This window comes from Triturus cristatus, chromosome 3_2 (assembly GCF_964204655.1).
Source record: "Triturus cristatus chromosome 3_2, aTriCri1.1, whole genome shotgun sequence".
Classification (NCBI taxonomy): domain Eukaryota; kingdom Metazoa; phylum Chordata; class Amphibia; order Caudata; family Salamandridae; genus Triturus; species Triturus cristatus.
Genome location: NC_140584.1, coordinates 587430697 through 587455675, shown reverse-complemented (window position 1 = coordinate 587455675; position 24979 = coordinate 587430697). Strand labels below are relative to the sequence as shown.

General features: G+C 44.9%; 1 protein-coding gene across 1 annotated transcript in view; it reads left to right on the top strand.

Moving 5' to 3' along the window:
* The window catches only part of ZBTB8A (zinc finger and BTB domain containing 8A), a 140063-nt gene extending 118871 nt beyond the window's left edge, over window positions 1-21192 (top strand). The window contains exons 3-4 of the mRNA XM_085648393.1: window positions 4470-4639; window positions 16663-21192. Of these exons, the coding sequence (XP_085504519.1) occupies window positions 4470-4639; window positions 16663-17016 (524 nt within the window). The 3' untranslated portion in view covers window positions 17017-21192. The remainder of the gene's footprint in view (window positions 1-4469; window positions 4640-16662) is intronic.
* The last annotated feature ends 3787 nt before the right edge of the window (window positions 21193-24979 follow it).

Sequence of the window (24979 nt, the reverse complement as noted above, 5' to 3'; positions counted from 1 at the left end):
TGAATGGAACTACAGACTCCTGTGTGACTTTCTGCCGATATCATTCCTGCCTGAGTTCTCGAGAATATTACGAACGACCAGTCCCAAGTCATCCCAGCGGCTTCGTATTGAGCACGGAGAGTATGGTATCCAGAACTCCTGGGCTTGAGCAGTGGCGTAGCTAGGGGGGGCGGTGGGGGCGGTCCGCCCCAGGCGGCACTATTTTGGGGGCGGACAAAGGCATTCAGATAAGGCTCGGCTTGCTTTCCTGGACGTTCGGGGACGGGCAGAGAAGGAATAGGACTCGGGCAATGTCCTCTTCTTTTTTTGTGCTGGCAGCTGTCCCCCCCTCTCTTTCTATTATTCCCTCTCTTTGTGTCTTGCTCCTCAATGAAAACCGTAACTTGAAGAAACGGTTCACAACCTCTTTCCTTCTTTCATTTAGTTCCTTCATTGCGAAATGGATCAAAAAAAAAAAAACACTCTTGCGGGAAATGCCCTTTTTCTGACATTTTTCTATTCCAAAGTGCAGCGGGATGGAGAGTAATAGAAGGTTTTAAATATTAATAATAAATACATAACTAAATAAAGCAAGACAGAGTGGTTGGAAAGTGGCCAGATTGGTTTTATTCACATCCAAACACTTCAGCCTCACTTTACAGACTTTGCAGTGAAGCGCTACTTTTGTTTTCTCGTCTTTCTCTGAACAGCATTGTTGTCCCCGGGTGGGGAAGTGCACCATTCCTGGATGTACTGCAATACCTGGTTGATGGGTGGATTGGAAAACAAAATGTGTACCATGGCTCTGTTTATGGATGTGGTCTTTTTAAACCATACTGCTTACGTTTGGTAAGGATATAAGCAATGGACATTGAAACGGTTCCCTTCACGGCCCTGTAGTCATGTCCTTAACTTTTCAGGTAAAACCACTCGCTGATTTCTGAATAGTGAGTGAGAGATCGTTAAGGTAACCATGTTGTCTCTGCTTACATTTCACATGCTTTACTTAATCTTGGATTCCCTATGAGTGTTTGCTTTTACTTTTTTTTTTTTTAGGCAGCATATTGCTCTTATCAAGTGCATTGTTTGAATTGAGCCACATCCAAGTGTTTATAGCGACCACAATTGGGTTGTAGCTGAAGGCAGTGAGAGTTCCTCTCAGTGGGGCAGTATAGTGTTCAGTGGGGGAGAGGATGTGGCACTATGGCCAGAACTGTCGAATTTGGAACTGGGGAACTGGGTTCAGCCTTCATGACCAGTTTACCAGACCACTCTACTGAGGGAGCATATTCCCATGCTAGACCGTACAAGGCCCCACTAGACCTTAGAAGGCTTGATGTCTTAGCACAAGCAGGTGTACCCTAGTGGTGTCAATTGTGAGTTAACCTTGAAGGCCTGTCTACCACAATCCATGCTGAAGTTCATCTCCAGTCTTGCGGGCAGGCCTACGAAGCAGCACACCCTAGAGCAACAGTGATCCAGTCACTGTGACTCTGTCACTGAGGTCACATGAACCTTGAGCAGGTTAGGGCGGTGCGAACGGTGTGACCACACTGGGTACCTATTTCGGGTGGGTGCGTAGTGTTTGCAAGTATATTATGGTTTAAAAACAACTTGCTGCCTCCTTCCTGGCCTCCAGCAATTTTCTGAAACAATAAAAATGTCATGATAACTTCGGTGATTAATGTTCTTCCTAGAGAGAGATCCGAGTTTTGTCTAGTGGAAGGGATAACTCCTGGAAAGGTAGCACAGAGGGTTAATGTGCCTGCTGCAAAGAACATGTACCATGCAAATCACAAAGTGCTCTGCTTTAATGGGGGGACCATGATGAATGGTCATTTAATGTCAGCTGTAGATGATGGATCCCTGAACAGTGTCATGTATGTGCATGTATGCATTGTGCTGCGGGGATTACCAGGTAATTGTTCACGCAGCTCTCTGATGGATGTCACATGCGGTTTTTCTGTATCCCCAGATAGATCATGCAGTCTGTGTGTTCTCTTTTGTACTGCCAGTCACTGGTGTATTCAACTGTGTAGCCTTGGACCGTGTCATGTATGTGCATGTAACTTGCATGATCGAGGTAACTATTAGCGGCGATACTACGCGTCTCTCGTTCCAAGTGCTTGCCGTCCTTTTTCCCCAGCAACCCCCCCCCCCCCCCACCTGCAGGGGCGGCAATCTGAGGGATAGCCCCGGGCACCACAATCTCTAGCTACGCCTCTGGGCTTGAGCATCTGTCCTCTGATCAAGCTGCCCCTCTGGGAGGACCTGCTGTCTCGGCAAAAGGACACCGTCCTACTCCCGAGCCATCACAGTTTCTACCTTCATGCTTGGAGATTGAGTGGCGACGCCTGAACACCTTTAACCTTCCTCCTGAGGTGGTTGATTTCATCTTGGGAGTCGGGCATCCCTCGACTAAAAAACCGTATACTGCTGTCGTTGGGACAAATTTGTGACTTGGTGCAACACATGCCCGATTGCCAAGTTATCTGATGTTTTGCTATTTGTTTCTTCTCTTGCCTGGCAAGGCTTTGCTTTGGGCTCAGATTATATTTCAGCACTTACGGTTGCCAGGCAGCTCTCCTTGTTTAAGCCACCATTTGTGATGTAATTTATTTTTTTTAAAGAGCTACAACATATGTTTTCCCTTCTCCTTTTGTGATGCCCCAATGAGACCTTAAACTTTTCCTCACTTACTTATTGTGCACTCTGTTTGAGTTGCTTCACAGCTGCCCTTGGCGTCTCCTTACTACAAGTTGGTGTTGCCCATCGTCATCACATCGACATGGCATGTGAGTGAGCTGTTGGCACTTTGTGTTAATCTTCCATATGAAACCTTTTTCTCTAGACCAACTGGTTTTGTAGCATCGGGCATCCTTTCTGCCAAAAGTTCTGATGCCATTCCATGCTGGTCAAACCATCACTCTGCCAGCTTTCTATGCTCCGCCTCACCCCTCTAAGAGAGCGTTGACGGGGAGCATAGGACCTCAAGCGAGCGCTGAGCTTCTACATAGATCGCATCAAAGAATCTCAGTGGAAAATCAGCTCTTTGTGGTGTTTGCTGGAGCAAAAAAAGGCAAACCTGTGCAGGACAGAACTATCTCCTGTTGGATCATGCTCTGTATTGAGATCTGCTGTGCACTGGCTAAAAGCAGCCAGAAGGACTTAGTGTTCATTCTACCAGTGCCAAAGCTGGTACCACTGTGCAAGTGCACATAGTTCCTGTCCTAGACGTATGACAGATAGCTACGTGGGTGTCCCTCCAAACATTCACGAAGCACTATTGTCTGCACACCTAGGTTCACAAAGATAGTCACTTTGCCTGTTTGGTCGTGCGGGATTTTCTGCTTTGTATCCATTCACAGGCCCGCTTCTGAATAGGTATTGCTTTGGTATTTATTCAAATGTTAAAGAATCAGCAGCTAATAGTCTTTATCAGAAGTACCACTTTCCTTCGGTAACGCTCTTTCTGAAAGAGACTCTATCTAGCCGCAGATTGCTCACCGACCCTCCCCATTCTGTGGTTGGACTCTAACCATTAATAAGATCCCAAGTTTGGGAATCTGCACACTGATCATGACCAACTCGCTCTTTGGGTTCTGCTGTTAGGAGCCGCACAGCTTGAAAGTAACTGACGTCAGCGTGCAGAGGTGGCATCTATATTGGCCCCCACATAATTTCCGGAGCAGGAATGCTGCAATGCAGAGCCACATAGCACCACCTGATGGCACGCTGAGGTACTACTGAAAAGTTTCCAGATCCGGTATGGCGCCTGGGGAATATTGAAAAGGTGAGCAATCTGTGGCTAGATAGAGTCTCTACCAGAAGTAGCTTTACCGAAGGTAAGTAACTTGCTCATATAACTTGCTTAGCATCCAATCCAGAGTGAAATATCTGAGCTTTTGAATGTAAACTGGTTACTGAGTTGATGTTTTGCCTACTCAAGAACTTAAAGGTTTGTGCTTTTCTGGTAATACAAGCAGTATTTGTTCATATTATTTATGTGTTATGCCATGGCTCTGAGAAACTTGAGACTGAGGAGAAAGAAGCAACAGAAGTAGAGGCTGTGGGTTGGAGAGGTTACAGAGGGAAAGAAGTGCTGCTTCCCCTGTGGTACACAGTGGCTTAAGAGTAAAGATTGCTTGAAGGGCCAGATAGCAGAAGGGATAATAGAGATCATGGGGAGCAAGAGGTTTGGCTCTGTTCAGTGCTAGAGAACAAGAAAAGATTGCTTGAAGGAAGTGCTCTGTGGCAGGAGAAGGCAGAGAGTAAGTTGCAACTAAAATATAGTGTTTTGTGGTTTGAAATTGAACATTGGGTAAGAACGTCCATGCTCCTTGAATATAATCCAGAGAAAGGTAACTGCAGCACAGTAAATGGTTAATCCAAACATATGTGGACTAAGAACAACCAGTACAATAACACTGAACTAGTTTGTCATATTTTTATTCTGAATACGTTTTCAACTAATACTATTTCTGCAACAGATGATATGCCAAGGATGAGGTTCAAGTGCCCCTTCTGCACTCATATGGTGAAGCGGAAAGCAGATCTGAAGCGCCACCTTCGTTGCCACACAGGGGAGAGGCCTTATCCATGTGAAGCATGCGGCAAACGATTCACCAGACTAGAACATTTACGCAGCCATTTCCGAACAGTATGTATGTTCTTGTTTCAGAAAAATACATGAAGTGAGAGGTGAATGTAAGTGAATTGTTAAAAACCTAATACTCAGTTGTCCTGCATCCGCACCACGCAAGGTGTTGCATCTCTTGATGTTTGCCCCTGTTTTGGCAGTGCTGTTTTCTTTCTCTGTTCCACTTCTCAAAAGTTTTTTTTTCCCTTTATTTTCCAAGAAAGTTTTGAGTTTTAAATTTAAAAATAACAAGGTTGAGAAAAACAATTGCTATTCCAAATTTAAATATAACAAGGTTGAGAAAAACAATCACAATAAGCACTTTACATAGTATATGTAGCAGGCATTGGAACATTCCCTTGCTCATTCCCTCCCTCTCAGCCTCCTCACATCCTAATATTTGCTTTTAATAGGCTAAAAGAAAACAATTGCCTCCCTCTGCCGCATATGCCATTGACAATGGATCTAGTGCCTGGGGAACTGCCATCCTGTGACTTCTTGCCCATTTTGTTCTGAAACTTATCCCAAGTGCCTAAAAACCATCTCCTGCCGGTTACTCAAGGAGACCCTCAAAATGGAAGTTGTGGCACTTGGGGAAGAGGGATTCGGTTTAGGACAGTGCCACTGGATTGGAAAAGCCCATCAGTAATGGAGAGAGGGCCTATTGTAGGGCCCTCTACTGCCAATTTTTGTGAGTGGGATCCTCTCGCACACACATCTGCGAGTAACTCTAGGAGTAAAAGCACTCGGTCATATGGCCTGGGCTGCTGTAGCACTAGACCAACTTTACAGAGCACATCCAATACGGAAATTACCACAAAGGGTTCTTCTGCTTTAGAATTCATCAGACAGGAATAGTCCTTGGTGTATGATAGTCCTTGGTGTATGTCATACTCCTATATTCGAATCTCCATCCTATGTCAATAGATCTTTGGCTGAGCCAGTCTCCCTTCATGGTCTCTCTAACAACCTATCTGTACTCCGGTTACCATGGACCAGTGTGGTTGTGTTAAGCATACTACCCCCAGATCCATACGTTGTGCCACAAGTTGGATATGAGAAAGTTTCTGAAAATAAAACTAGTACCCAAGTTGCTACCTAGACCTGTATTAAGAGTCCATTTCCCAAATGACAAAACAATCTGAAAAAAGGGATGCAATATATCACAGGCAGTACTGGTCTCGCTAATGTCACACCCGTTTGACAACGTTGCTTTTAAAGACCAGTTTCATTTGCTAGTATCTGAGCCAGTATAAAATCCAATTAAAAGCATGTTTGTACCTGAATCTGACCCGTAGGCAAGTTAGAAGAGCTTCTTGTCCTTTACCTCCAAATAAAGCAAAAATTGGACACCAACTCACAATGTCTATACAATGAGGATGGACACTTTCATTCCAGTAACAAAGTTCATGCCATAATGACAAAGGCAATAGGGTAGTTATGCCTTCTTCCACCTTCTAAGCCCGCCACATCTTTCTCTTTTCAAGGCTCACCTCTTCTACCCCACTGAAGTCTCTAATACTAAGGAATCTTTTTTTGTTCAAGCCGTCCTTGATGATTTGGACAGGACGTATTCTGAACCTTCTATTTCTGAGATGACAAGCACACTACCAAAGATGAGCTCTTTATTGTTATGGACAATTTGCCAGCTCAGTGTTGGCTGTTAGCCATCTTATATTCCGTCTGTAATTCATCGGATGAGCTGAGTCCGTGTGCATCCCATATATCTCCCAGTTTTGTTGTTCCGATTAGGGCCTAGTTTTGATTGCTTTCTGGTGCTCTCAGTTCTGCCAGTGTATCAGATTCCCACAAGAGGGTCTCTAGTGCCCCCCCCCCCCCAATCACAGGCAATTTTTTCATAGCTTTTTTCCAAAGGGGGACAACCTTCTCGGTCAGTGAGGGGCATCGGGGGCACAAACCCTGTTATACAGCCCTGGAAATACCCTTTCTGAATCCATCGCTCAACTGGCCACCATCAGTGAAGGCTACTGCAGTGATGAGACAGCCCAGTCATTTACCACGAGAGGTTGAGTTGCCCAGAGATAGTCTGAGGTCGGGTAGGGCCAACCCTCCATTGTAGGGATTTCCCAACCAGGTTGGCAGGGCAATGCAAGGGGTACCTCTGGCCCACAGTAATGTTTGCGTCACCGCATCAGCAACCCAGAAAAAGCTAACATGGGCCCCATACAGTGAGTTCTGGGGCGTGTGCAGGAACATTTGGCACCAGTATCATTTTGTACAGGGCCACTTTACCCATCAATGACAATGGGAGTTTTCTCCAATGTCCTGTGTCTTGTTTGTTAACATCTAGGATCCGTCCGTGATTTCGTTGGTGGAAACTACTCAGAGTCCAGGATAATGTACAAACACAATTTAAAGCCAGCTGGAGTCCACATAAGGGGATATTGCTACTCTGGCTGGGGAATCCAGCGACCCAACGGTAGAGCCACAGATTTGTGCCAATCAATACAGGCCCCTTTTTTTTCCAGAATCTCTCGAGCCCTTGGTATGAATTGTTGCAGGTCTGCCAAGTATACCTAAAATCGTTCTTTCCTCTTTTCACAGGGAACATTTTTGAAGTCCAGACAACACAACTTCCCTATTTTATTTAAACAGCAGGGAGATAACCTATCTTGTTCACTTTGCCGTCCTGCAACCCAGCTCTGGGACCAGCCTTCAAGTGTATTAGCCTTTTTTCCGTGTTGCATTTAACGAACAGAAGAAGAATGCAAAGGGAGATAGTTTTTGCAAGTTCTACAATGCTCTTTTTCGCAAAGGTCTACTGACAATTATCCAGAAATAATTATTTATGAAGTAGACATTTTAGCAGCTTGAAATAGCTGTGTCTAGAGTTTGCCTCCTGGCTTGGTCCTGGGAGTACAACTGTGTGAACAACTCTTCTAGTGGACCAGACAAGATGGGTTTTGTGCCTTTACCCGTTTCTCCTTATTTATCAAATTCTTTAAAAATTGTAGTGATCCACAAACTCCAAGATGCTACTCATAGTCCAATTTTGACGCTGCCAATTCTGGTTCTGAGAATTCCTTTCTTTCTAGCAGGACAATCTTGTGCTTTTGCAAGCTCCATATCCCTTCGTAATTTTTTTTCAAACCTCCCTTCCACTGCAAAGCCTGGTTCTTGAAATTTTTTAGTTGAGACACATGTAAAATCTGTAAAGGGAACATCACCATTTATTTATTTGGTTGTCATTTTACACAGTTTGAGCCAGATCCACCAGGGTAGTAGAGCGCTTCACAAGGGATCAGATTCACATAAAAGTCTTCAAAAAAATAGGTGAAAGGGCCATTATAAATAGTGGAGACATCTATGAATAGAACGAAGCACTTAAAAAGTGATTGTGCTATATAATCTTAAATCATCTCAAGCTTTCATGAATGAGAATTTGTATTTTAACACTTTTCTTGCCGACACTGGGAATCTTATTTGATTTCTGCAATTGTAGCCCATCAGCCACTGAAGTAAACAAGAAGACTCCGATTTACCTTCTTCCCCCAAAAAATGAGCTTGCATGAGATAGCTTTGATAGACTCTTACAATACCATCCTCTTGTTATGGAGCCTGATTCTCATAGGGTATTCGACATTGTCTTTTCACTTGATGTACAACTGTTTGAGTCAAATGCTGTGTGTGACATGAGCTTGAAGGCAGAATTGCCTCTTCAAGAAGAGTTATGTCTCAAGTAGACTTGTATAATCCCCCACAGGGTGGAGTTTGCAATAGTCCCTTCTAATATTCTGGGTTTCATTTAAATCAGGAAATAATTATTTGTGATTTCCTGACAATATCACGTTTCACAATGTTGATATTTCCATAGCTCTGATATTCTACCTATGAGGAACAGCTCCTTTCTGAGTTTCAGAACATTTTTTGGTCATTATGGTTGGCTTTCCCCAGACATAAAAGGTGCTTTTTCTATGTGGGTAGTTTCTTGCACATCAGAATAGTCTGACGTGGGGACCTTAACTCTCCTGTGAGACTTCATGCTCTTTCTAACAGAGCAAAGGCAGTGTCGGTGGCTTTTCAAAGACACATTCTCACTGCAGACAAGAGCAATCCAGGCATGTGGCCGCACAACATGCTTTCTGTCACCATTACTCAACATGTGTTTTGTCTAGAAAAGATGTCGTTTTCGGGCAGGAGTTCTGCACATACTATTTCTTGAGGCCGGGTTGTGGACATGCTGTTTACCTCCAAAGCTCAGTGTTTTAGCTGTTGAACCTGATACCCAAGTACTTAGGAAGGGGGGAAAAGCTGATGACAGAGAAAAGAAAAGTTACCTTTATAGTGATCCCAGTACTTTTAGCCCTTGCTCATCCTTCTGAACAACATCCATCCATCCATCCACCCTTTTGGAGCTTATGCCACACTGAAACCTTGCATGTCAGAGAATATATGTAGGAACTGGGTGGCACTACGAAAGAGGGAGCGAGATTTCACTCCAGTCCCGAGCATAGCTATATTTGCGGTTCACAATGTATTGGCTGATAATCCATGTTTATGACAAAAATGATTCAAAAGATACTCCAAGGAAATTTCATGCGTTGCTTTTATTCGTATCATCACACGTAGGATGCAGTGACATTTTAGAACAGCTTCTCATGCTGCGGACATGCCTATCCGGGCCTTATTTCCGAGCACGCAGAAAAACACAACGTACATCCCGAACTCTCAGCATCTAATACCCAATGCATTTCGGGCCTTAATGGGCCCTTCGTCAGGGGTTCACTACGAGTAAAAGAACATTAATATTAGATTTGTGATTTTTTGTGGCCCCAATACAAAACAATGTTTTGACGTGTAGCGCATTAACTTGATTGTCTACCCAGTACAGCGTTTTCCCTCTCTCGTCAATGGATGCCTAAACTAACCTCTACGATGTTAAATCACCCAACCTCATTTAACTATTACTATTAACAGGTAACCACCCCAGTGTCTGGACACCTCATTTGTCCTCTTGCCTCCCTCACAGAGTAGAATACCCTCTCCCTTGCGTCACAAAACACCTTGGCCCCCCCTCATACCTGAACAATTCTTAACGGCCAAATCTGTTTCACATAAATTCTTCTCTGCAAAAACAGCGCGTAGTCAATTATCTTCCCCCTCTTTAAATTTCAAAACCATAGCTCCACCCTTCACTCTCAACCAATCGCGTTTGTCCCGCATTCATGATGTTTATCAAGGAGACTACCGTGCCCATCATACACTGCTAAAGCTTAGTGCAATGTAAACATGATGTGGACCCCGCTACCTGTACACATTCAAGGATTTCTATCACATCATTCGTTAGGCAATAAAAGTGAGTGAAGGGTGGAGCTATGCGGCCTGCTTCTATATCATCACATAAGTCATGCCCAGGCTCTTATCCCTCTATATCTCAGAGTGTGGTCCCAGGGGTGGATCCTCTGAAATGGTGGAGGAGCATAGCCCCACTGGTCAGAGTCAGTCACAGAAAAGCGGGGCCGGGCCATGAAAGGGAGGAGTGGTGGGCACGCAGGTATGTTTGGCTGGCCGCCTTAAGACGGCTAGACACGAACACTTCTATTTTTCCAATCCTGCTGTGTTCACAGCTGGGTTGGAGAAAAGCTGCAGGTTCCCAGCCACTGCCTTAGCAGCAGACCAGGCTGCTCAGACCAATCCTGGTGCTGCTGTCATTGCATTAGCGGTACAAACCCAGATCTGTTGACTGGGTGTGAGTGTTTGATTGGTTCTGATGCTCCGTCCATCACCACCCCCTTTGGTACCGCTTTGTTCACCATAAGTTGGCAGGGTATGCTCAGACGTGAGTCCCTTGCTCACTTTGCCACTGGATTCAAGCAAGCCTGGCTGAAGACGGCTGAAATGCCAGAAACCGGTCCTAGGAAGCTTTTTTCCGGTCCAGGGAAGGCATGGCTAGGCAGTTCGGGCTGGACTGTTCCCATGAGGCACAGGGTCAGACTGATTTGCATATGGCCATGTCTGAACTGGGGTGGCAGAGTGGGCTAAAGAACGGTGATGGATCAAACCCAGATCTGTTGACTGGGTGTGAGTGTTTGATTGGTTCTGATGCTCCGTCCATCACCACCCCCTTTTGTACCGCTTTGTTCGCCATAAGTTGGCAGGGTATGCTCAGACGTGAGTCCCTTGTTCACTTTGCCACTGGATTCAAGCAAGCCTGGCTGAAGACGGCTGAATGCCAGAAACCGGTCCTAGGAAGCTTTTTTCCGGTCCAGGGAAGTCATGGCTTGGCAGTTCGGGCTGGACTGTTCCCATGAGGCACAGGGTCAGACTGATTTGCATATGGCCATGTCTGAACTGGGGTGGCAGAGTGGGCTAAAGAACGGTGATGGATCAAACCCAGATCTGTTGACTGGGTGTGAGTGTTTGATTGGTTCTGATGCTCCGTCCATCACCACCCCCTTTTGTACCGTCATTGCATTAGAGCAGTGTCTGGATTAAGTGGGGATCCAGTGCTTTCCAGTGACTGTTGGAGAGAAGCACTGAGGCGGCCGTCGGCATTGGCGGCAGGAACAGGTAAGTGTTTTTTTTTCCATTGTTATTTTTTCCCTCATCCTTCCCTCCCCCAACTTGCGTTTTGCGGTGGCCACCACTGTGTGGTCCCATATACATTGAGTCAACTACTCCATATTGGTATATGGAGGAGGAATCAGCCTCCTTTCTACCTCTTGATGACGTGTTCTGTGGGGCGGTGGATGCCTCAATCCAACATGCGGTGTCTCTGGCACTAGCGCCGTTGGAGAAAAAGATTGAGAGATTGGCCCAAGTTCACCACCAAACTCCTCTCATGGCAAAAGAGCGCCCAGTGGCCCTGTGTCACTTGCCCTAGCCCCCTCCAATCAGGGCTTCGATAAGGACGCTTTCAAACATCTCAAAAGAGCTTTCCACCAGACCCAGCCACCGTTTCCAGCTCCTGACCCCTTTGTGCTGCACCCTCCCTCTCCTAATCATGTTAGGGATGACGATTCTCGGGGGGATTCGGATGGCAACCCATGCCCTTCTAGAATGTGGTGCCCATCATCAGAGGAGGTTTCCCTGCCTCGCTCGCTTCCTGCCCTTTCACTAGATAATTTGATGGCAGGCATGTTGGACCCGGACAATTCCCTTCACCCAAAGTCCTCTGTGGTCCCCTAACGAGAAGGCTGAAACCTACGTGGCAGGGCATCTTAGGAAGCCCCGTGAAAAGGAGGCCAGAGCCTGCCTGAGGGCAGAGTGTCCCCGTCCATCTCCTCACTCCGGAGATTGATGAATCGATGACCACGTTATTGGTGAAGTACATTAGAGACACCAAGAAGGGCATTGACCGCTCATGCGGTCATGCCAGTATAAACTCTTAGATGTGACAGTGTCTCTTACATAGATTCTAGATATGGCTAAAGAAGCCAAACAGCTGGGCCTTAATCTTTCCTGAGATTCTATCCAAATGCACCCAGAGAACAGTTTTTCTATCGGGCAAAGCCAATTGTGCGTTATCAACTGAGTGGACCAAAAGTTGGGGGACTTGGCAGCTTTCAAGGTGGATTACACTGTGCAAGGGGGGTTGTTTGTGGACCCCTTTTCCAAAGAACGTGGTAAGTTTGTTGCCACTTTCAATTCACTTGCTAAGGGATCAAGAAAATATTTTTGTCTATGGTTTTTGTTGGGGCCGGACATGGGAGGGAGTACTCGTCCAGCCATTTCATCACCCATGCCTACCATGGAGGCCAAGGCTCCCATCAGGGGCAAAGGCAAGACCCAGTGAGATTTAGAGGTTTCGACCCCTCCCGACATGCTTTCTTGGGGGCAGAAGGTGGCCGCAGTCATGCCCAAGGATCTTTTTAAGGTAAGGACTATCCTTTCTTCCTGACTGAAGGTGTGAGGGCTTCTGGCTTTATTCCATGAGAATTGGCGACTGCTAACTTCCGATGCTTGGGTTTTCAAGACAGTCCATGGTTTTCGTTTATAGTTCCTTGGAACTCCCGTCCAATGCTTCAGGGCATAATCTCTGAGGTTTTCCCAGGTACAGTCTTCCCTGATAGATCAGGAGGTCTCAGAGCATTTGAGGAAAGGGGCAATAGTTCCTTCAGTCATCCACTTGAGCGGGTTTGTGAGCAATATCTTATTGGTGGAGAATAGGGAGAGGGGGTCAACAAGCAGTGATAAATCTAAGGCAGTTCAACGAGTGGTTGGTATATCACCACTTCAAGATGGAAGTCATCATTCTCCTCCGTGACCTTCTGAGGTCAGGACACTGGTTAGTGTGGAAAGATCTCAAGGATGCCTATTATACGGTCCCAGTCTTTCGGCCTCATCGCAGATTTCTGTAAGTCTTTTGGGGTCATCAGGTCTTTGAGTTTCTGACACTTCCCTGCGGTCTGTTGTTCGCCCCATGGTGTTCATCAAGGTTCTCAAGCCAGTGGTGGAGTACCTCTGCAGCAGAGGAATACGTTTGATCACCTATCGGAACGACGTCTTACTGATGGACAAATACCCTTGAACGTTATCAAGCCCTCTCCAGATGACGGTGGATCTGTTGTAGGGTCTGGGATGTATGGTCAACGAGCGGACATCCCTGCCGGTCCCATCTCAGCAAACATCCTTCTTAGGTTTCATTATTAATTCAAGAGAGACCACCCTGAATCTGCCCTCCAAAAAGATGGCTAAGATTCGTCACGAACTCCAGAAGACCATGGCCTGGACTCGCACATCTTTCAGACAATTGGCCAGGCTGGTGGGCCTGTTGGCAACATCCATCCAGGCCATATTTCTGGGCCCTCTTCATTAGAGGGCCCAATAGCTGCTGAAGTCACGCCATCTATGCGAAGGTTTGACTTATTCGGCGGTGATTACTCTAATAGAGCATGCCAAAGGAAAAAATGGGTTTGTGGTTGACTCACATGGAGGCCTGGAACGGGAGGGCCATCTTTGGTTCCAGTTCGGATATCATTATTGAGTCAGATGCCAGCACGCCTGTTTGGGGGGGCATCTGTGGAGGTGTATCCACAGGAGGAAAATGGCCCTCAGGAGAGTAGTCTATGCATATAAATTGTCTAGAGCTCCTAGCAGGCTCTCTCACGGTCCGTTGACAAGGCGAGTTGTTCGGTTCTGGTGAAAATGGACTACATATTGGTGGTGAGATACATCAGCCGCCTGCAAGGTCCACAATCCAATTTGCTGGCAGAACTGGCAAAAGGGTTCTGGCACTATTGTGTGGAACGCAATATTTCAGTAATAGCAAAGTAACTTCTGGGGGGATCCAGTGAAGAGTCAGATTAGCACTCCTGGCATTTTCAGGATCTCTGTGCATGGCAAATACATCCGGAGGTGTTCCGAATGATTCAGAGGCTCTGGGGGCCTTGATTGTGGATCTGTTTGACTCCTTCCTCGATTGTCAAATAGGCCGATTCTTCAGCTGGAGACCGGACTCACAGGTGGCGGGGACGGATGCATTCCTGCAGGGCTGTAGTGTGGAAGCGGGGTACACTTTTTCCACGTTTGCGATGCTAATGTGGATGGCGACCCAGGTCCGACGACAGAAGGTGAATCTGGTGGTGATAACGCTGTTTTCGATGTTTTGGGATTTTCCAATCTGTCTACCCCAGAGACAGGATATTCTTTGGGATCTCCTGGGAAATTCACTTTACATGGTCCGGGGGGGAGGTGGCCCCTCATGGCGTGAAGGATTTCAGGTCTAGGTGGTAGTCTGTGTACTTTCGGAAACAGCTCAAACTTTCTTGTCCAGGGTTTGGGCAGATGGGACAAGTATAAGGTACAAGTCTGCATGAGGCAGATGGTTGCGTTGGTGTGTGTATAGAGATGCAGATCCCATTAAATCAGGAGTGTTTCACATCTTAAACTTATTATCCTCCTTGGTGAAAGACGGCATGGCATACAGGTCTGTAAATACCTTCTGCTCAGCCATTTCGGCAGGTTACCTTCCCATAGAGGGTTTCGAGGTCAGTAAACATCCCTTGGTTAGGAAGTAAATGAGGAGTGCAAGGTTGTTGATTCCTCCTGCGCCCAGGTATTCATCCCTATGTGATGTTAACAGGGTCCTCAAGTTTTTCGTCTCTTGCCCACACAATAAGTACCTTTCTAGGAAACAGTTAATAAGTACGTTGGGTATGTTGTTCTGTTTTGGTTTCTTTGCAAACGGGTATCAGATGTGCAACCTCTGGATATTGCATGCAGGGTATTTACCTTGGATGGGGTTACTTTTCATATTTTGAGAAGAACAAAATGTAATTCCATGAATGTGTCTTATCCAGCTTTTGCGGTTGTTCCAAAGTTATGTGTAGTCTGGTGCCTTAAACACTATGAGGCATTTACGGAATAAGTTCGTCCAGCTGGGGTACGTCAACTTCAGATTGCCTTACTTAAACCGTTCAAGGTGGTTTCTTCCTCCACCATAACCCGCTGGGTGAAAGGTGTTGTGCAAGAGCAGGAATTGACACATCTGTCTTTGGTGCACATTTGGCTAGAGTTGCTATGGCATCTAAAGATTTGTCTTTAGGAGCTTGCCTTGAGGACATCTTGAACGCAGCCACAAATTCTACGTTTAAGACGTTCTATTTCAAGCCGGTAGTAAATATGGCTACTTTGATATTAAATAAGATTTGAAAAAGCATAATCCTCACCTTTGGTCCTGACACAGAATATAAAATTTCTCAGCTGTCGTAATGGTATGTTTCAATTATATTAAGGACACAGAGTTGAGGATTATTCCCAACCATATCAAGGCTGTTTGTACCCTCCCTGGTGAGGTTTTACAAAAACGTTCAGTTCTGGATTTCGTTGGGTGGAAGTATGTTTATTGATTTTTGATTTGTTGAGGATTGTTTCAGTGATGACACTGTAGAACAGAATATTTCCTTGCATCAATGACTCCGTCCCTGAATTTTCATGGAATGAAACTTCCAAGCAAGACTGAACCAACTATGGATGGAACTCACGTCAAGAGACCTCTGTTGCACAAAGAAAGAGGGGGCAAAAAACCATGGCGATGGACACGGACAGTTTACTGATTGGTTGTGATGTTATCTTCTTTCCCTTAGCCTTTTTGGGATAGGTAGTTTGGTTCATTAAGGCTGCTCTATGCAATAAAGTGGGGAAAGATGAGCATAATCCTCGTCGCCCTGTCCCTAATAGAATTGAAACTTTTCATTACGACAACTAGTAAATTTAATTGCATTGCTTGTAATATAGAAATATAATATAATATAGCAGCTTATGTCCGTATGTTTGGGGACGTATAAATTACTTCAGTAAATGATTTACAATTTCACCTGCTAAGCATGTAACAGTTCATAGAGACAGCTGTGAGATGGAAATATATGCTTGTATTTCAAACACCATCAAGTGTTTAAGATTCACCCTTACACTGCAAATATGTTGACATGGCCATAGAGCATGTATTGAAGGCTCTAGCACAAGCAGTAAACGATCCCTGCAGTGCTTGGCTGATGTTCCGCAACCATTTCCTAGATTTTACATTTCCATGTGGTGGAATAATAGTGGTAGACTGCAATGACTACTCTCAGGGTCTCAACAAATCTCAAACCAACTTTATTAACTTCTAATCTATCAGCAGGAGGGTATGGGTTTTGGTCATGTTCCACCAGTATATGGTTTGTTCTTGTAGCTTTCCATATCTGACCAAACTGGGTAAACAATTGGTCGCTTGAAAGGCTGTCATATGGTTTTAAAGCAAACCCAAAATGACAGAAGTTGAGTATACAAGGTTACATTGATTAACCTCACACATTTAGCACTTGCCAGGAGAAGGCTTTTATTCTAAGTGATTACGGTGAGTCATTTTAGCATTGTCTTGTGTCTGATTTACCATTTGTTCTTCATTATTAGGATGCAATACTCGTTAACCACTTACTTTTCTTGAACAGTAGATATGTTTTAAAGTACTTTCTTTTTTCATAGGGGTGAAACTGATGGCCATACGTAATCGTATTTTGAGTGTGTATTTTTTAGACTGTATTTAACAGAATTTCTTGTCAAGCGTATTTTTCTAAAAATATATTTTATTATTTATGCAGATCCACCAGGCTGGGAAGCCTATCTGCAGGAAGTGTAAACGCCATGTCACAGACTTGACAGGACAGGTTGTGCAAGAGGGAACAAGGCGCTACCGGCTCTGTAATGAATGTCTGTCAGAGGCTGGTGTGGAGAGCATTCCTATCGACTTAGATGATGATGATGAGGATGACGAATCTTCTCTCGTGTTTTCACCTTCGCCAGACGATGAGAAGGACTCCGGGTGGGAGGTTGGCAGTGAGCAAAGATTGAAATCAGAAATTGTGGAAGATGGGTCATCAGATTTGGTCATTCATCAAGTTGATGACAGCGATGATGAAGTGGAGGAAAAGGAAGTGAAACCATGTATAAGCTAGGCAGCAGCAACCCTACGGAAACCGTAAATGTAATCTAGACAGTGACTTGATGTTTGTTACTTGCAATTCAAATCCCCAACCATGGGGGTACTTGCATTCAAAGAAAGGTTTTTTGGTGACATTGTTGAACTTGCATGCATTCCTGAATATGCACTTCATTTGTATTAACAGTGATTCAAGGTAGGTATGGTTTTGCTGTGTGAATATTTTCTGGATTCCCGTCATATGCGCTATCCACCATCAAGAAGTTGGGTCCGGAATTGTACCTTCTAATCTTCTTTTTTGCTTGTTCATTTGGTCCCTTCCCCTGCCTTGGATGACCTAAGATGTACACCCCAGAAACCACTCGATTTAGTCCCATAATCAGATTCTTCTTTTCCACTGTAGGGTCTGCAAGCACAGCCAAGGGCACTGGAGAAGAGAAATGTTTGCCGAAAAGATTAAGAACTAACAGAGGACACCAAAGAGCAAAGTAGGTTGTAGGAAGATTACCGACAGATGTCAAAGGAAAGGAAAAACATAGAAGAAATCCAGAAAACAACAAAGGTTTTTCAAGAACTCGCATCAACCACGTGGGTCGGAAAACGACTAAGGGATATGGAGCATACACAATTTAGGTTTTGCCCCAACTGCCACCACAAATATGTTCAAAATAACAACTATGTTTGCAACCTTTGTCTCCTGAAAGATCACAAACTATAATGGTGTGCTGCATGCAGAGTTTCATCAGAAAAGTCCCAAAGCAAGGGAGAACCAGAGGTGGGGACACTACACCATGGCACTGTCCCAGTACGAGCACTATTCGTTTAAAGATTTGGGGTTGTCCAGCGACAACGAAACACACGAGGAAACCGAAGTGGCTCAGGCAGAAGGTCCTGACATCAAAAAAATCATTAAGACAGATAAGGAAAGAATACTGAAAAGAACAATGAGGGATGCCGAATCCCAAAAACGCCAGGTATTACACAAAGGGTGTGCAGGAGAGGAGCTGAAATCTTCAGTCACAAAGCAAACAAAAACTGTCTCAACACAAAAACCTTTGCCGACTGAAGGTAGGCAGAAGTCATAAGAGACCCACGGGAGGGAGTAAAAGAAAAATCCTATCTTAAATGCAGTCTCAACGCAGAAGAGCAGACCGAAGGCTGGTGACCAAAAAGCTCTTGAAGTTGAAAGAAGCATGCAAGGAACCAGCTTCAGTGAAAGAAATCACACCAAGAATAGAAAGGCAAGACAGGCACTGTACCCAAGAACTACCTTGTGTCAAGAGCAATGTGGCATCCCAATCCTTGATTGGTGCAACAGCACTTAAGAGGGTAAATATACACACAGCAACTAGGTCTCCGCCTGACTAGGAGACCAAGTGAGTGGACAAGGTGGGAAGGAAGATGGAGAGGTCAGTGGCAGCACATTAGCATATTGCAAACCCTAATACACAACTAAATCAATATGTCCACCAACAATGGGATGTGATCGGGATTCTCCTGCAAGAAATGCCCGAGTAATATTTGAAGAGGGCAAAAACAGTAGGTCAGTAGGGTAATAATATTTCCAATACTTATCAAGTCAGCACTTGACATTGTAGACAACACAAGCAGGTAATTGTGTGCAGCCACAACACAGAAGAGTCACACATGGTAAGGGTGTCAGGATTTAGGCAAGTGGTATCGGCCACTGCAATCCACATACCCTTTACAGGGGAGAGTCACTTGAGCAGCACAGTTGAGGAGGTGTTAAGGAGCACAAAAAAGGACAACGAGACAGGCACTATCTCATACAAAGGGCTTTGTTTGTGGAGGAATGACCCAGAGGAAGAGAATACCCATAAGGGAAGGGTTATAACCTTCAACGTTGCACAATTACTTCATTTCACTTTGCCAGGTACATCACCACAATGGCAGTATGGATCTCCTTCACTCCACAGATTACAAGGGGGACCCAGAGGAATACCCCTGAGAGGATCAGGACACTCCAGCAAATGTCTTTTCAGCAGATCCCCTCCTACCCAAAACATCAGTAGAGGAAGGATGTAGCCTAAGGGCTAGGGTGGTCGACCTCAAATCTGGGGAACCGGGTTCGAGTCTTGGCAACGACGCTCAACATCCTGTGATTCTGGGATAATCAATTAATCTCCCCGAGCCTAACTAAAATGAATGTGTCCTCATGTAACGCAACTGGTGCTAATGTAAAGCGCTCTGATTCCTGATTTCGGGTCAAGTTCTCACAATATAAAACTTCGGGGGGGATACAAAGGATCAGAGGGATCATTGAGTATTATAAGGAAATCACCCTCTGACAGATGAAAATTAAACCTAATCAGAGACGATTATTGTACAGAAGTATTATCCGATCACCAACAATAAGACCACAACCAAAGGTGGGCTGCAAAAAAGAAAAGGTGCACCTATGGCAAGAAATCAACAACCTCTTAATCAAGAAGGCAATAGAGCAAGTCCTTCCGGGGCAAAGGAACCAAGGAGTTTATTTGGTTTATTTCCTTGTACCAAATCAGACAAGACACTCTGGCCCATATTAGACCAAAGGGAATTGAAACAGATTTGTAAAGAGACAAAAAAAAATAAAACAATGATGCTGCAGGAGGTGATTTCACTGTTGCAAAAATGAGACTACACGGCGACTGTAGACTTCAAAGATTCCAACCTGTACATACCAATTAACACCAGACCTAAAATATTCATGAGGTTTGTTGTGGACAATGTACATTATCACTTCAGAGCACTACACTTTGGGTTGAAGTTTGCACCTAGGGCTTTCACAAAGTGCCTCACAATAGTGGCAGCACATCTGCAGAGAAGAGGAATATATGTTTACCTCTATTTAGACAACTGGCTGGTAAAGGTGAAATTACTCAATCAGTCCTAGGACAACATAACTGTGATATAAACGCTTTACAAGCTGGACTTCTCCCCGAACTTAGAAAAATCATCCCCAAATGCAAGTGAAAGACGTTCATAGGCGCAACACTAAACATTGTGAGAGCCAAGGCCTTCCCCGTAACAAAGATCCAGGCACTAACTGCTCACCTATACCAGAAGGTCAATATTTGACACTGAGGACGGTGGGGAAAATAATGGACATGGTGGCATTGTGCACCACCATACTACCCATCTGAGGATTCACATGAGGCCACTCCAGGAGTGGCTACAACAACAATGGTCATAGACAACTAGGAGATAGGCGGCTCTAGTGGTTGACACAGACAGAATACACAAGGAGATGAAGTGGTTGAATACAAACAACATTGCAATGGGCAGATCATCAAACTTCCAACTTCCTCAGCAGCCTTTACAAATGATGCATCCCACATGGAGCGGGGAGTGCACATGGGAAAGCTGAACATCAGTGGTCTATGGAGCCCAGAAGGAGCAGTTGAACACACAAATGTGTTGGAACTTCAGTACCGTCGTCTAAGGCCTCAAGGCCTTCCATTCACAGGTGGAGGGTGGAAGACAGTTCAAATCCAGAAAGACAATACTATCACTATTCAGCCACAATTAAGAGGGTGGAACAAAATTGCATGTGCTGTCCAAAATAGCACAGGACATAAGGAAGTAGGCTATATAAAGGAGGATAAAGCTAGTAGTGATACACCCACTGGGGGGTACAAAACACAGAAGCAGAACTAACTACCCTGAGCCTAGCACCATGGTTCACGAGGACCTAGAATTTGCCCACCTGGACTAAAAGGAACAACTACTAGAGGGAGGAATAGTGCATAACATGTGAATCTAGAAAATACTTTAAGCTGCAAAACTACTCCCACTGGTAAGTAACCATTTTGTTTTATTGCACTGGAATGATTACCATGTTCTTCTAGAAATCTTGAATAATGACCAGTTTTGACTTCCGCCGTGACACTTTTTGAAAAAAACATTTTTAAATGTATTTGGTACCATGTAAAAATTTGTATGTATTTGTTACACTGTACACAAACTATAATCTTTTGTCACCTAAGAATTTTTTTATTGTAAATTGTTCAGTGTTTTAAGTGTATGTAAGCTAAATGAATAAGGCAGTATTAATAATGGATTCTTGAAAGGTGATGCAGCATGTACTGATGTAGTTAAAGAATTAAGTAGTACCTTATTGGACTGAATGCACGGGCTGCAAAACTACATTAGGATACACAGGGCCTTGAATATCATATAAAAGCATTTTTTCAGCAGTTTCTTTGTTTATGTTTTGTTTTTTAAACTACAAGTGTCAACTTTTAGCTATAAATATTTTTCCCCTCGGGGAAGGTGGGAGGGAGGGAGTGAGGGAGGGCTGGAGTGATGGTGCAAATGTGCCTGTTGTACAACAATTTTTTTCTCTTTTCACACTGATAGATGAACGGTGAAACATTACAGACATCTGAAAAAGTGAATTAAACATTGTATTGCATTATAGCATTTACACCGTACTTCATAAACCTTGAAGGGGGTTGTGAGGTGCTCCAGTTTGCATTGTCCTCCTGAATGCTGTTTTACAGTGCAAGTTCCTAAGGGCGTTGATTGTGGTCAGCGCTGTATGAGAGGTGTTGGGTGAGGTTTGGAGGCGTGCTCTAAACATACTGTGACTGTAGGTAAGCATGCAATGAAGAGGAATGATGTGAAAGTTGACACAACCACGAGTGTGACTACATACAAAACCTTTGTTTAAAAGAAGAGCAAGATTTTTATAATGCTTTCGGAAATTTAAAAACATTGTGCACTATTCTAGCACGGATTGATTTCCATTCCTTAGCACGCTTAACTGAGGAGTTTACACCAGGATGGACCGGTTAGGCGAGGAACCAACCTGCAGCTAAGTGCTTTGGTTTAGTGATAGGCACGGAGGATATGCAGGAGGAGGGGCCCAGAGCTGAGGTGGTACAATGAACTACACACATAAAAGTGATCCATCTGATAACAAGCACACAGTATAGTGACTGAAGAGCTATTGAAATGTGAGTTCAAATATTTCAATTAAGGAGTTTCCACCCAGCTATTTTCTGGGTTCTATGTAACTTCCTAATCACATTGAGGAAAACATCAAGGTAAATACTGTTGGCATAATCTAGATGGCAGAGTACTAAGTTGAGGGTTGCTTGTGCCATGTCAGGAAAACATAAGCAAGGGGGGAAAAGACAAAGGCATTTTTGTGTTGAAGGATCTTCTGATAACTGGATGCATTTCAGGTATAAGGAAGAGATTAGAATTCATGTTCATCCATAGATTCCTTGGTATGATGTGTTCTGAAGTGAGACAAGCTATTTATTTGACCAGATTGTGGGCAGGTCGAAGTGGTCCATTTACTCTTATGCCAGCATATCAGTTTTTGATGGGTTTAGCTTGAGGTGTCTCATTAGGATACAGTGGGCAACAGTTAGGAGGGATTTGCTATTGACAAAAGATTCAAGATCAGAAGGGCTTTCAATTTGTATTTTAATGTGCTTGTCTTACATGTAATTGTAGCACTTGAGGTTGAAGGAGGAGATGCACTTGGGTGGTGGTGGGCTTAGGTACGTTTTCGTGGGTAGGAGAAGTGGTAGAACTTCAGCAGTTAAGGATAAAGGTGCGGGGTGTAAATGGGAACATGATCGTATGAGAGCTCTGTAGAGAGGAAGGAAGGGCTCCTATATGATAGGTCCAATAAAAGAAGGGATTCCCTGTCTGTGCAAGGGTGGGATCATGTTCAGATCTCCGAGAGAAGGTTGTTTTCCTCGATGAAGGCTAATTATTAAGTGTAGTCTGTACTAGCAATTTGCGTGGACCATTGCATTGTGGGCTTCACAAGACACCATTGGGTTGCTCCCTTCGGTTTTATTTTTAATGTATTTCAATAATCAGTTTTGAGTTCATTTGGTACTACAGCTTACTCCTTTGTAAGGTTGCAGATTGAGGGTTGAAGGAGAGTATTTTCTGACGTAGGATGGTTTGAAAAGTCCAAGGTGAAGGTTGTGTTGTATCAAGATGTTGTTCCAGTTCTTTGGCTTTGAAGATGAATTGATCTTCCAAGTAGTCAAACAGATGTGACATGGGTAAGTTGTTGGTTAAATATACTACATTTTGGAATTTCGGCAGTTATCTTGTGAAGTTCCTTAAAGAGGGCAATTAGCTTCAGGTGTCAATCAAGAGTAATTAATTCTACACCTTTCTCACCATAACTCTATAGGTTTTATATAATATGGATTGAAGTCGTTAGGTTCTTGAGTGAGTCAACGGGTTTAGGCCACGCTGGCATTGCTGCTTTCAGGTCTGGATAATGGCAACATCTGTCCAGGACTCTATAGAGAGCTAGCTCCAGTCGAGAAAATGTATCCAGTTAAAATCCTTGGCATAGTCCATTGGTCACCGTATAACATCTGCTCTGCTTTCCTCAGCTTTAAAATGGGAGGTTATTTTTTTAAATACTGGTTCTTCACTAGAGCATTCTCTCTGAAGTCATAAAAGGTGAAATATCTCAGCGCGTGAAAATTTCTGGTACACCTGTTTAAAAACAAAAATCAAATACTCAGAAAAATGGCCAAGAAAGCACCATTTATTGATTTTTTTATTTGTACGTATTTATTCTTTTAACCCGTTAGCCAAAATGCAAATTAAGTAGTACATTGGATAAGAATACCAACCAAAACCAGTGTGCAGAGGAAAAGAAAAGCAGGAAATTGCGCCCCAGTTTAAAGCATGCACATAATAGAATTAGACTCATTATCGGGGTGCCGTTCGCCGTGGGAGTCTTGCGAGTCTTTGAACCCTGCTGTGTGTTTTAACATGAGCTCTATCCTTGGAACTGATTGCAGAAACTATTGACTGCTGCTGGCGGGTGGACGCTGAGGACGGGAATGCGAGGACCAGCAGCCCCGTAACTCGCATCAGCTGCATCCTCTTCCCGCCCCCTCTGCCTGTGGCCATATAACTCCTCACGGCCCCCGCTTCGCGGGAGCCGTTCGCCGTGGGAGTCTTACGAGTCTTTGAACCCTGCTGTGTGTTTTAACCTCAGCTCTATCCTTGGAACTGATTGCAGAAACTATCGACTGCTGCTGGCGGGTGGACGCTGAGGACGGGACTGCGAGGACCAGCAGCCCCGTAACTCGCATCAGCTGCATCCTCTTCCCGCCCCCGCTGCCTGTGGCCATATAACTCCTCACGGCCCCCGCTTCGCGGGAGCCGTTCGCCGTGGTAGTCTTGCGAGTCTTTGAACCCTGCTGTGTGTTTTAACCTGAGCTCTATCCTTGGAACTGATTGCAGAAACTATCGACTGCTGCTGGCGGGTGGACGCTGAGGAAGGGACTGCGAGGACCAGCAGCCCCGTAACTCGCACCAGCTGCATCCTCTTCCCGCTGCCTGTGGTCATATAACTCCTCACGGCCCCCGCTTCGCGGGAGCCGTTCGCCGTGGGAGTCTTACGAGTCTTTGAACCCTGCTGTGTGTTTTAACCTGAGCTCTATCCTTGGAACTGATTGCAGAAACTATCGACTGCTGCTGGCGGGTGGACGCTGAGGACGGGACTGCGAGGACCATCCGCCCCGTAACTCGCATCAGCTGCATCCTCTTCCCGCCCCGCTGCCTGTGGCCATATAACTCCTCACGGCCCCCGCTTCGCGGGAGCTGTTCGCCGTGGGATTCTTGCGAGTCTTTGAACCCTGCTGTGTGTTTTAACCTGAGCTCTATCCTTGGAACTGATTGCAGAAACTATCGACTGCTGCTGGGTGGTGGATGCTGAGGACGGGACTGCGAGGACCAGCAGCCCCGTAACTCGCATCAGCTGCATCCTCTTCCCGCCCCTGATATTTAACTAACTGACATATCCGCTGCGCGGTCGCGCGCCGGGAGAAGCCCGGGACAAGGGCGGGACCGTTTGTGGCCGTTAGTGGCAGGAGAGGCCGGGCTGGGCCACCCTCATTGGTTTTGTGACCCCGCTATCCATTGTTTTGTTACAATCTGTGTGTCTATGACCGTGAAAATATGAGCAGGATAAACCCTTC